At 36.1% G+C, this 12,533-nt stretch overlaps 1 protein-coding gene across 11 annotated transcripts in view; it reads right to left on the bottom strand.

Annotated features, from left to right (window-relative positions):
• The window catches only part of LOC101852918 (inositol 1,4,5-trisphosphate receptor type 3), a 247,221-nt gene that overhangs the window by 59,927 nt on the left and 174,761 nt on the right, over positions 1-12,533 (bottom strand). For all 11 annotated transcript variants that reach the window (XM_035969197.1, XM_035969190.1, XM_035969192.1 and 8 more), the window contains exons 5-21: positions 11,427-11,513; positions 10,719-10,796; positions 10,252-10,332; positions 9,765-9,862; positions 8,613-8,703; positions 7,754-7,841; positions 7,467-7,574; positions 6,604-6,749; positions 6,095-6,173; positions 5,444-5,532; positions 4,791-4,916; positions 4,427-4,477; positions 3,680-3,760; positions 2,904-3,089; positions 2,420-2,542; positions 1,184-1,288; positions 827-937 (exon numbers count right to left, since the gene is read on the bottom strand). In XM_035969197.1, coding sequence (XP_035825090.1) covers positions 827-937; positions 1,184-1,288; positions 2,420-2,542; positions 2,904-3,089; positions 3,680-3,760; positions 4,427-4,477; positions 4,791-4,916; positions 5,444-5,532; positions 6,095-6,173; positions 6,604-6,749; positions 7,467-7,574; positions 7,754-7,841; positions 8,613-8,703; positions 9,765-9,862; positions 10,252-10,332; positions 10,719-10,796; positions 11,427-11,513 — 1,728 coding nt within the window. The remainder of the gene's footprint in view (positions 1-826; positions 938-1,183; positions 1,289-2,419; positions 2,543-2,903; positions 3,090-3,679; positions 3,761-4,426; positions 4,478-4,790; positions 4,917-5,443; positions 5,533-6,094; positions 6,174-6,603; positions 6,750-7,466; positions 7,575-7,753; positions 7,842-8,612; positions 8,704-9,764; positions 9,863-10,251; positions 10,333-10,718; positions 10,797-11,426; positions 11,514-12,533) is intronic.

Below are 12,533 nucleotides of genomic sequence, written 5' to 3'. Positions count from 1 at the left end.
GCGTGCGTGTGTGTGTGTGTGTGTGTGTTCGCGCGCAAGCAAGTGTGTGCGTGCATGTGTGCATCCATTCAGTTCATCCTACTTAAAGGGTTTAGTAAATGCACAAATGAAGCTTGCGGAGTTTAACAATAATTCCAACACAGCCCTACGTAACACTGCCCAAGTCCATACTCACCTTTCCTATTTTTAAGTTTGAACGGTTGGAGCAAAACATATATAGATCTAAATAGATGAATAAAAGGGCTGACAAATAATTCAGAGAAGGCAAAAAAGAAAAAAAGTTGTGAGAAAGTCTTGTGATTTCACATACTAAGTAACATATAATTTTGTGAGGGTGTAAGAGTGCATGCGCATATACATGCAAGTGGGTGAGAAGGGGAGAGACATGATATAAATCAGGCTGATGACTAAAACATGATTATTTATCTTTTTGAGGATTCGGAAGTACAACACCCAATATTGACCAATAAAATGATCCAAGGCAATAAACACTTTTATGCTTCAGGATTTGTGAAGCGTGCTGACAAAATTTATTATTTCTCAGATTCAAGCCCTATGGAAATAGATACATCACGCTTATTGTTGAAGTTTTACATTTTATAGGTAGGAAATAACAAAAGGCATGTTATACTTAAAGAATATTGCATCAATCAAAAATCTACAAATCTGACCCTTAAGTCAATTTTCAGCCAGTATCTCCATTTGTGGATAGCGAGAAATAACTAATTTAATCAGCACACCTCACATTTATCCATTCAATTTTACAATATTATAGTACGTTGAGCAAAGTTACATCTACAGATCAATTGCATAAGTGTTAACTTACGTCCACAAATTGGTGCAACGCAACCCATGTGTTTCCACCGGTCACGGAAATGTACACAATGTTTGGCCTTTTGTTGATGTTTTGGCCCCTGTCCAAGAGGTAAATGCTGTCCTGAAAATAAAACAGGAATCATCTTTATTGAAAACAAACATTTAGCTTCAGTTCTTGTGCCACAAAGGGTAACTCCCTTGTTCAATTACTAAAATAGTCGTTATTATTATTATCGTTATAATTATCATTGTCATCAAAACATTAGTATCTTTCAATCATACTGGAATTAGTTCAAAGTGCAACATCAATAACAAGCAAAGCAGAGAAATGCCAGCATTAATTGCTAGCCAAAATCAGACAGCTTACTTTGTAAGTACGTAGCCATTGCTGAACTATGTAGCTTTGATTGTTGGGTATGGCAACGTCATCACAGACACAGAGCACTTGCAGCAGATCCAGGAAGTGGTAGTTCTGATGAAATTTAAAAAGATAACATTTAAGATGAAGTCAGACAGTCTGACACAAAATTGGGACAGGAAATCTTTAATTTTTAATGATTAAATAGAAAAAGAATATCCCATTTTCAAATGCATCTAGAAAACGAAATGCCAGCAAGACAATAAAGTGAGGGGTTACATAGCAGAAATATATAATATCCTTGTATTTCTATCACATTAAATCTTCTATCAAAATTGATATGCCGTACACACATATTATGCTTTGGGAGCATTTTCTCCATCATGACATTCTTAAACAGCTAAAGTAATGGACATTTTTCATACATCATCTGAGAGTTGCCAGAAAAACAAGTTTACAAATGCAGAGATAAAGCAGCTAATCATGCAAAATTTGAATCAAATAAAATTCTTTCTTCACACCCCCCCCTTTGGCTGCTATCATAATCATTTTACAAATAAGTGCACGACTTTGATAGCCAAAGTAAATAAATACATTGTACGCAAACACAGTATTCCGTAACCTCAAGATACAGTTAGACTGCTCAGTGCAAAACTTAAATATACAGCCTGCTAGCCTGCGGAGTCCTACACTGAGCAGTCAATTTTTGTTACAATTTACACTACATTGGTGTGAAGAAGGAGACCTTTGTTAACACTTTGCAGTCACACAGCCAGCAGTACAAATACCCCATCTAGTCACCCAGCCAGAAGAGTGACTGCAAAGGACTTCTTGGGTCTGGTGCAGCACTGCTTCAGGTGACCAGAACGGATAATTTTCAGTGGTGCATTATTGCGCCAAAGTGACCGAAAAGTGTTAAAAAAGGATTAATTGAAACACTCTTGCTATAAAGCAAAGCGCATCCTGGCAATCTTTACTGCTGAAAGTAGTAGTCATCACAATCTCATGGAAACTAGTCGTGTACAACAGAGATGGATTGCTATCACAATCTTATAGCACAGTCATAATATCAGCGGTTCGACTCTACACAAAGAGATAGAATATGTTCATGACCTTGAGGTGCTGTCCAAACAAACAGAAAACAAATCAAGTTCAGAGCAAGAATCATCCACAAAAGGAGAATAAATGATGAAACATTATCCAATTTCACATTCTGTGATGCATGCAATAGTAACCAAAACTCACTGGGTTATTGCGCAGCAGTTGGATGAATGTTTCCACATGATTCTGTGTGATTCTGTCCACAATTTTCCTCTTGTCTCTGATCAACTCCACAATCATCTGAGCAACGTTCAGACCAATACCTCCCTGAAATGCAACATGCCACAGGACATTCTTGAAGATTGGTTATCTTTCCTCTATAAATTGACACATGAGCGCAAAATCACAGCATTTAAATTCCTTTCGTATTCTGTCTCTGCACAAAGAAATACTTAGTGTTTTATCTTTTTTCTTCCACTCTAATACATTTCGTTTTTGTCTATTAAGAAAAAATTGATAAATTACCAGAACTGGTAATAAAACAGTCCATGATGGCATTAAAAAAAATATAATGAAGAGTCATGAAAAATCAATCAAAGTATCATTTTTTCAATACATAAATATTTTCATAAGATTGAAAGAAACAACAATTTAAAAAAAGAAGTAAAGCAATGTAAATATGCTATACCTTCTGGGTAAACTGTGTTTGAAAGAAATCAATGTACTTGGCAATGTACAGGGCATTCTTTCGACTTTTGCCCAACATGTAAGCGTGTAATACATCATAGGCCTCTTTGAAGATCCTGATCATGTGCAGCTGCTCATCCCCATCTCTGAGTGGGCAGTGTAAGAGTTTGACCAGTAGATCTATAACCTAGATGGATAAACAAAATAGAAGTTATTACTATCTGATCTCGGAGCAATTTAAACGTTACTTAAACAAATAAATAAATAAACGAACTTTATATAGCACTCGTCCCCGTTTAAAGTACACAGGCTCTGAGCGCTTGAAGTAGTAAATAATATTAATGCACCTTCGTATGACCATATGCAGTTGTGGGTGCCAAAAAACCCTTACCAAACCAAACTGGTAATGATGATGCAGATAATGATCTGTTATTTTCAAAATCTCGGTATCAACTCATAAGTTGTGTTGTTTTTTATAGTATACCTTTTCTATTTTTTAATATTTGATGCATTTAAGGACTTGCTTCTTAACAAAGATTATACTTTATTTACTGTTGTACTGGTTATTTGGTCACTAAAAGTTGCTTTTTGTCCCAAAATGTAGGCCTACTCAAACACACACATAAACACACACACGCATTTCACAACCTACACAAGGCAAATAAGAAGATTTTTAAGTGCTGCAAAAACAGTCATTCCCGGTACTTAACTGTCTCACTGTGAAAAGTCTTTTTTCACAGTAACATTGACAATTCTAAACTAAATGTAAACACCTACTCTCAGGTTCCTCAGCAACTTTTGCCGCTGCTTGTCTGGGATTCCATTTGGCATGATAAACTCCTTGATTTCATGCAGCGTCTGGAAAAAAATATAAATCAAATAATCTGATTACACAGTAAAAGTTGTTCCAGCATCCGATCCCAACATTGGGGATTGCCTTGTTAGTGAAACAACTTCCTGGGCCTTCGGCATATTGTGGTAGGGTCGCCAGTTCCTTTCCACGGCGCCTTTACTTCCCCAACTCGAAGTCAGGTATCCATTACTGCTGGGTGGGCAGGAGGGGGCAAAAAAAAATCTGTGTCTGAACCAAGGTTCGAACCCGGACTTTCCGGTTCGGAGATGAGCCCACTAACCGCTCCGCCACACAGTAGTTCCCCTGAAAGAGCATACATCTGTTCCGGTCAGTCGCAGAAACATTAAATGATTCAGAAACTGAATGGTATAGAGTAACCAACTAAAGAATCATTATTAACTTACTCATCTGATTAAAACTATCATCTTTCCCTAAACATTGGATTTTAAACTACTACTATGACTGTTGATTTCACTTTAAAACTAGAGAAAAACTTTCATGTCAAAAGTTGTCTTTCCACTTCCACGTAAATTTTTAAATCAGTATCTTATTTGCACATAATGCCTTTTACTGCCACAACTGGTTTTGATTTAAAAAATACATTTCAAGGAAGGACAATAGACAATACAAATCAACTTGAAACAAAAAGTCACAGAATTTTTATTACTTACTGTGATCATCTCGTGGGTTTTCCTTGCTGTGAGTGTCACATGACTTCTTTGCTGGAGAATACAATAATAAACATAAAGCTCAGTCTCAGGTAAATAAGAACTCTATAAAGAATATATTAACTTCCCATCACACAACAAATTAACTCATTATGTTTTTAGTTGTTTTACCCTTCTGTAAAGCCACTTTGACTCAGGTAGAAAACACTGGTAATTCAGAGACAACTGCACTTGACATTCTGTTTATCTAACATTGAAAAGAAACACACACTTCATATTGTTTTTTTCTCTTTGTAGAAAAACAGTAAACAGCATTCCTCGACATCTGCCCCGACAATAACAAAACATTCAGAAAAATGACACTTACATCTTGGATGAGGTTGAAGAGAAACGGAACCATGCCAGCAACATAGTTAAAATTGAGCACATCATTTTCTGCCACCATCTGAATTGTGTAAGCATCATCATACATACTTTCAAGACTTGCTGACACCTGCAATAATTAAAAATATATTATGAAGAAGAAGAAACTGTTTTAAGAAATAAAAGTGTGTCAAAAATGTATCAGATCTCCATATAGCAAATCTTGAATTAAAATGGGAGAAAACCACCTAATCAAAGTTTGCAAAAGAAACAATAAAAGATGCATTTTATCACAGTATTATCACAAATATCTGTAAATTGTTTGAATTGGGATTGATACAATGCTTCCTAAAGAAAATAAGCAAGTATGCATGAAAATCATTTGCACTGTGATTGGAAAAAGCACCGGTTGACAACCTCAGAGATCAAGTGGGAGAATGCGGGAGAAGAATGAGAAGAATGACTGACACGGATATTTTAAAAAAAATGAAAAATGCAAAAGAATTTTCAGGCACAGTGACCTAAAACAAAGAGAAACAAAATCACTTTCAGAGAGCACCTTCATAACAGCATCTTAAATTCCGAACAGCATAATGAGAAAGAAAAGACTTAACGTCTTACGTTATATAAGAAAACAGTCAACACCTATAAACATACTTGTCTGAGGGGAGCTCCATCCCATCTCAACCCTTGCATTGTATGTTCTGTGTTATATTCATTGTACTGCCTCTTTTCATAGTCCTCATCTGAAATAACAAAAGAGAGCAGTTCCTGTGCAATAAACTAATTTCTCTTGATGCAGATGAAAAACAAATTTAACATGACGATACTCATAAAAATCGTTACTTCTTCTTCAAGTTGTATATCTAAAACATAGACTTTGGAAATCATGGCTAAGGATCCATTTTCCTTCACGAACACACTCAAAGTTATGAAATATATGCACGAAAACATTTTCCATATACAAGAGCCAAGAAATGTTAACAAAATTCTGATGCTTTGGGAAGTCCTTGATCTACATCTATATTAATTTTTTTCCTGAGAATGATATCTCAATCATAGTTTTAAACTTAACTTGAAATAGTTGTAACATGTAAATGGGGGTAGATACGAGACTTGTACTTTGAAAAAATGTGATACCACCAATCACAGGCTAAAAAGTTGACAGAGTAACAGCTAAGAGTTAACAGCTTTACACCAACTTGAGACACTTCTCTTTTTCTAATCATTCATCGAAACCAAAGACATGAATAAAAAAGTATACAAATCTGCCACTTGAAAATAATGATTGACTTACAGCCTACGTACCTTTCAAAGCATGGAGCCAACAGTTTGTAAGCATGTGTTCTATTCTTGCATAGCTCTCAGCTTGAATTTCATCCCTTTCCTGGAAAAAGAATGTCCCATGCATTTATACACAAACAGTTGAAAAAATAAATTATAATAAAACTTAAATCAGTTATTGGAGGAGTAGAATGAGGAACAATCATCAGAGCAAGTAATTTCAGCATATTCCTTAAGTTCCCAGAATAGTAGATAAACAAGATAAACACTGGTCATAAGATACTAAAGAACCCCCCCTCCCCCCCAAACACACACACACAAACAAACCACCTTCCAAAGAGAATATATAAACTGAAGCAGACTGGGAAATTTGAAAGACCAAATAATTAGCTTGACTGCAGCTCTAGTAATTGTTCAACGGTTGGGTTGTATGCTACAATTCAGCAATTCAGTGATAACAGCATTTCACAAGTTATTTCTGACTTTTGATTTGGACTATTTTCTAAATTGAAAAATAGTTCTAGAAATCAAACCTTCAGGACTGAATGCAGTCGGAACACAGTCCGAGGATCTGTTGCATCAGAGGTGAGTGACACCTCCATTTTGGAGTTGAGACACAGATACTGACGTGTGAGCATGTGACGTAAGCGGATCTGCTGCTCCCACCGCAGGACATCACCTGTCAATGAAGAAGTGAAAATTATAAGAGAGAAATTGAATATCTTAAACGAGTATTTCGGTGCATGTAATGAGGCTTAATCCAATGTTGAATCTACAGCAGTTATCAGTTACTTTTTTATATCAAGATGGGAGAACTGAGGGGAGGGGGGGGAGCAGTGCAAACAATATGCGCAGTGCAGAATTCACTGATATGCCCATTTTTGAGTAAAGAGAAGCAAATTGACACAATAACAATTTTAAGTGCAAGGGAAAAATGAGACAAACACAGAAACAATAGAGAGAAGGATCAGAAGAAGGACGTACCAAAGGCACCCTCCAACCATATGCGAGTAAATGCCTTCCTAACTGCAAAATAGGCATGGCTGACATGGGCCTCAAACACATCAATAAGAGACAGGACTGGTACTTTTGAAAGGAAAGGTAATCATAATACATTTTGCTGGCCACTAGGACTGAACATGAAACTAGTCCAAAAGAGAATTACTCAATACAGAGGAAAGCTGGCTAGTAATATTTATAACAGATTTCTTGACAAGACATCAGGTGGAGAGGAAATAAGTGAGGTCGAAGGGCAGGACAGATTTGGAACCCACACCAATTTGTATCATAAACTTATGACCGATGTCTAAGTTCCTATAACAACACAGGTGAAGCACAACTGCCCACACAATTTTTTAACCCAATTTTTTTTAAAATAGCGATAAATTGCACTCACCATCAAAAATACTATGTTCAGCCTCAACCTGCCAGTATGTTATACCAGATGTGGACGGTGACAAGGATTTGGGCCGATGCTGATCTATGGCTCGGATTCGGAAATGCACTGAAAAAAATGTTTTAAACCGAATCATTCTTACATACTTTGAACCAAACTAATTATAAAAAATCATTAAAAGTCAACGTCCAAAACTAAACATGATTAATTTGCAAAACTTACCATAAATAACCTAATGGTGTTAATAGGGGTGTTAAACCCATACACTTATTTTTTCCAACACTTACCATCTTCAATGACTGCTTCATCAAAGAGACCCTCAGCAACCAGGTAGGCCTCCAATTCTTTGTGAAACAGTCGAACAGCACAACCTCCCTGTGGTACATGGATACAAAAACCAGGACATGTATTGTTATTAGTTTTTTCTATAACAATCTAGTTTTCAGGACCGCACTATAGCCGTATCATTTTCATCTAAAAAGAAATGAATATTATTCAATTCTATAATTCCAAAGATTTTTAGCAAATCAAAGCTGTTGCCATGGCAGCTTTTGACAAATCTGATTCGATTTATGAAGGTTTGCAAATTTAAACACAACTAAAGATGCACTCACAACTATCCCTTGCGCTTAGGCCTACCATCATGATTTGACAGAAAAATGTACAATAAATGATCTAGTAAAGCAGCAATCTGAACGCATATGGCAGTGAGGTGAGTCCAGTAATTAGCTTTGAAAAAATATGATTTCGTACATATAGCTACTCCGTCATCAATATCTGCAAGATGGAAATAAAGGAGAGAAAAAAATTAAAGAATAACAAGAAGTGTACTTTGGTACTTTGATAATTCTCCCATCATAGTAGAAGCGCTTTTTTTGCTATATAGGCTACTATTGATGAAGCTGTATTCTGCAGAGGTTTACATTCTAAAAACATCTTATGTGATGGTAAAGATTGACATAGAAATGTTTCCTAACTGTTTACTTATAATGTGGGGGGCTTTAACCCTGTGCGTATGAATTCAAAGCGCGGCATAAAACAGTCTCATCTAAAACAATACACACTTTCAAGGTAGGCTACAGAGCAGATGGAATTGAACGTGATCATTTTTTTAAAAAACGAACAGGTAAACAAAAAAGTTCTTACCCTGACAAATCTGTCTTGCTCATCATGTTTGTCTCTGTAACTACCAATCAGAGTGAAACTAGACCTTTCAACACCTAAGTTCAGTTCTGACCTGCAATGAAAACAAATTTACAACCAAATATTTGAAAACAAAAGAAAAAGAAAAACAATTACCTAGCATCTGCGCCAGGCTGGTGGTCTTATGAAGTTGGCAGAAACAAAACAAAAAAAAGAGGTTAATACCAAACTTTTGAGTTCAAGTTTTCACACTAATGATCATGGTAATATTGTAAATTATTAAGAAAGATGAACATTTTCAAGTTAAATACTACCAAGAATAAATAAATTCACCAATGAAACAATTAAAAACTCAGGAGATCAATTTTCATTCTAACTCCTTCTACCAGTGCCAAACCTGGACCCTCAACAAAACGCAGCAAAGTAAAATAACAATATGCGAAATGAAGTGTCTCAGAAAAACATTAAACTTCACAAGACGAGACAGACTAAGAAATGAAGACATCAGACAACAAATGGATGACAAATCGAGCATGAAACACATAAAGAAACAACAAATAAGGTGGTTTAGATACATTATGAGAACAGGGCCACAACAGTCAGGTTCAAAGGCTTACAACATGTGATTCAATAGCTTGAAGGCAAAAGAAAATCCAAGAAAAGGTTGAAGTAATGGAGTTAAAGAGACCCTTAAAGGACACTTGTAATACAACGATCAATAAAGCAACACACCTGGCCAACGTCCAAGAATTACATTTCCCCTTGACACCTTGCGGTACAAGAGGATAGAAAGATGATATGAAAATGATGACCTTTGAGGTACTAGCATTTGATCTAAATCATTACAGGAATTTACACTTTCATCATTACTGGAATTTAGACTTTGGGTTCGTCTGTAGGTGAGGGTATGTGTTTAAGTGTGTCAGAGTGTGAGTGTATGCGTGCGTGTGTGTATATGTGTGTGTGTGTGTGAGAGAGAAAGAGAGAGAGAGAGAGAGAGAGAGAGAGAGAGAGAGAGAGAGAGAGAGATCATGGAGAGTGCCTGTGTTTGAAAGAATCTGAGAGCGTGTGCGGGTGTGTGGGGGGCATGGAACCTTGAACTAAACACTATATTATCTTAACCATAAACTAGCCAATTGTTTTGAATGTACGTACCCCCACTGAAAGTGGTCGATCTGGAACGGTTCACTTGTGTGAAAGTAATGACCAGGAGATTTCACACTTTCAAACACAATTTGATCATACAACTGAACCTGAATGAATAATATACAAACATTGTCAGTTTTCTTTCTTATTAGACGTGTGAAAACACATGAAAATACAACAGTTTACAGCAATACATAACAATTTTTTGAGAAGTACAGACCTATGTCCTTATCAGAAACATCAAAGCTAAACAGCTAGGTATCAGAGAATCTAAAGTAAATGTATCTTTTTCTAGATTATTTTTGAACAAGAAGCTTTTGCTTTTTCAATTAAAACCTGACCAGCTGAATTGATCAAGTACAATATGTCCAGTTATAATAAAACCTAAAAAAAACTTTGACATCATTCCTGATTAATTTTTCTTTCAATTGCACAGTTAATTTCTGGGATTCTTTTACAGTCTTTTTCCACCTAACAGACTACAATATAAACTTACCACTTCACCCTCTGACTTCACTTTGTATCGAGGCAAAATTCTAAATTGTGCATTCTTGGCATTGAACTGGATCAGTGAAATCTGAAAAACAAATTCAGCCAACTGTAAGTCACATGGTACAATAAACTTTTGCACGGAATCATGACTTATAGAATCAAGCCGCAACTATGGAGACCGGTGATAAAAATCAAAATCTGTATATTATATTATAAGCGCATTTTAATTATGTGCTTCTGTACGGTCATAAGCTACTCTGAAGGCTCTCATTGCATATCTCTACAGACTATCAAAAGCCCATGCAGCTTGGTGCACTGAGAAAAATATTAAGGTAAAATAACTTTTCTAAGAAGCAAACCACTGGTATAAATTTATTTGCTCAAATCTAAAGTTTTATTACATCATAAACCAAATAGATGCGCCATAAAAATATATAGAAGGAAAAGTAGCAATGTTCTAATAAACATTACCCTCATATTGTTTTTATCTTTCTTGCTTGTGTGTGTTGTACTCATCTGCACGTATTTGCCGGTGAAACCATGTTTAAGCTGAAAACAGAGAAAAAAAGATTCCAACCACAATATTAGAGTGATCCAGCTGAAAATGTAAAAAAAAAATAATACATTCTAAATATTAAAAACTTGAACAAGGAAGCCCATCACAAGTATTATCTTTAAATAACGGAGTTACTCCTTTGATCAACTAAATTTCTTTACAGGTTACATTTTTATAATTTTTTTTTTTAAGGATAGCTTATATCAAACCATTACATAAGACCCAAACATATAATTGGGATGAGGGGAGGCAATGGATTCAGAGAGCATAAAATGTAAAAGGCCAAAGGTAAGGCTACATACAAAGATAATGCTGGAAACACTAAAAAAAACAAAAACATTTTAAATGCACAAAGCAAAGCAATATATGCCAGAGTGCCTCTTCTGATGTTTCAAATAAACAGAAATGAACAGAGCGTTGAATAAAAATGTATACCCTACCAAGAAACTCTTCAGAAAACGTAAAGGTCTAAATTGTACTAAAAGGCTACTATGGAAACGTACAAAATTAACTTCTAAAAAGCTACAAGAATGCTCTTGTTGGTTCCCTTTATACCCGCATGAGTTGAGAAATGATGATGATGATGATGGTGATGATGATGATGATGAAAGTTCTCATATTACCTGCACAATTTCTCCATATCTCACTCTTTTTCCATGCTGTCTTGTCTGTTCAGCCAAATTATCTTTTTTCTCTGCCTCAGCCGCCATCTATAAATAATTTTTTTTTTTAAACAGAATAAAAATTATCCTTTGACCTACACAATCTTCATCTTACAGTTGTTATCGCATAGCCTACGGCATAGTAAGGTGCACGTCACGTAAATGTAGACACAAAACCATTGAAAGTAGATTCCAGATCTAGGCTACATGTGTGCATATTTACCAATCCACTCTTTGGCAGATATCAAATGCAGATACTAAATGATCTGCATCAAAACGATCCCATTTTGTGGAAACCTGATGTTGCACAAAACATGGGAATTGGCGGACACGAGGATGGGATCTGGAACCCAAGGGAACATTTCTGACTGCATCATGAACATTTTTATGTTACAACTACAACTTTCTCAGCCACAGCACCGAATGCGAGCCCTTCATGAATATATTCTTTCTTATCATAAATGAAACAATAATTTATTTATTTTATTGCTTGATTTCAGACAAAACCATTCAGATGCTTTAGAGACTAATGTTACTGTAAGTTTTGATGTGTAGGCCTACATAATATTTAGTTGGCAATCGGCAACAGCAGCCCTAAATATTGTGTCACTTAACAGACATATTACCTGCCCCCCCCCTCTCTCTCTCTCTCTCTCTCTCTCTCTCTCTCTCTACTCTCTCTCTCTCTCTCATTCTCTCTGCTCTCTCACTTTAGTTTTAGTAGAGATTTTAAGGCGCTCATAACTGCATAAGGTCATATGAGTTCCAGAAGATTAGAGGTGTTACCCACTCCTTGGGTGCTACCACAAACATAAAAAAGAAAAAGGGGAGATAAGGAAAGAAGCAAACCACACCAGGCACCCGCCAACCACCCACAATCTATCTCAGAGCTTGCACGCGTGTTTTTGCGCTGTGTGCTCAGACATCATAATATAGACTTATAATAATAATATCATTTATGTATGTGTGCACGGACATACGTATGCAAACATGTGTGTGCGTGCGTGTGTGCGAGTGTGTGTGTGTGTGTGTGTGTGTGTGTGTGTGTGTGTGTGTGTGTGTGTGTGT

Source organism: Aplysia californica, unplaced genomic scaffold (genome assembly GCF_000002075.1).
Source record: "Aplysia californica isolate F4 #8 unplaced genomic scaffold, AplCal3.0 scaffold00125, whole genome shotgun sequence".
Classification (NCBI taxonomy): Eukaryota; Metazoa; Mollusca; class Gastropoda; order Aplysiida; family Aplysiidae; genus Aplysia; species Aplysia californica.
Note: the sequence above shows the minus strand (reverse complement) of the source record. Positions and strands in the feature narration are given on the sequence as shown.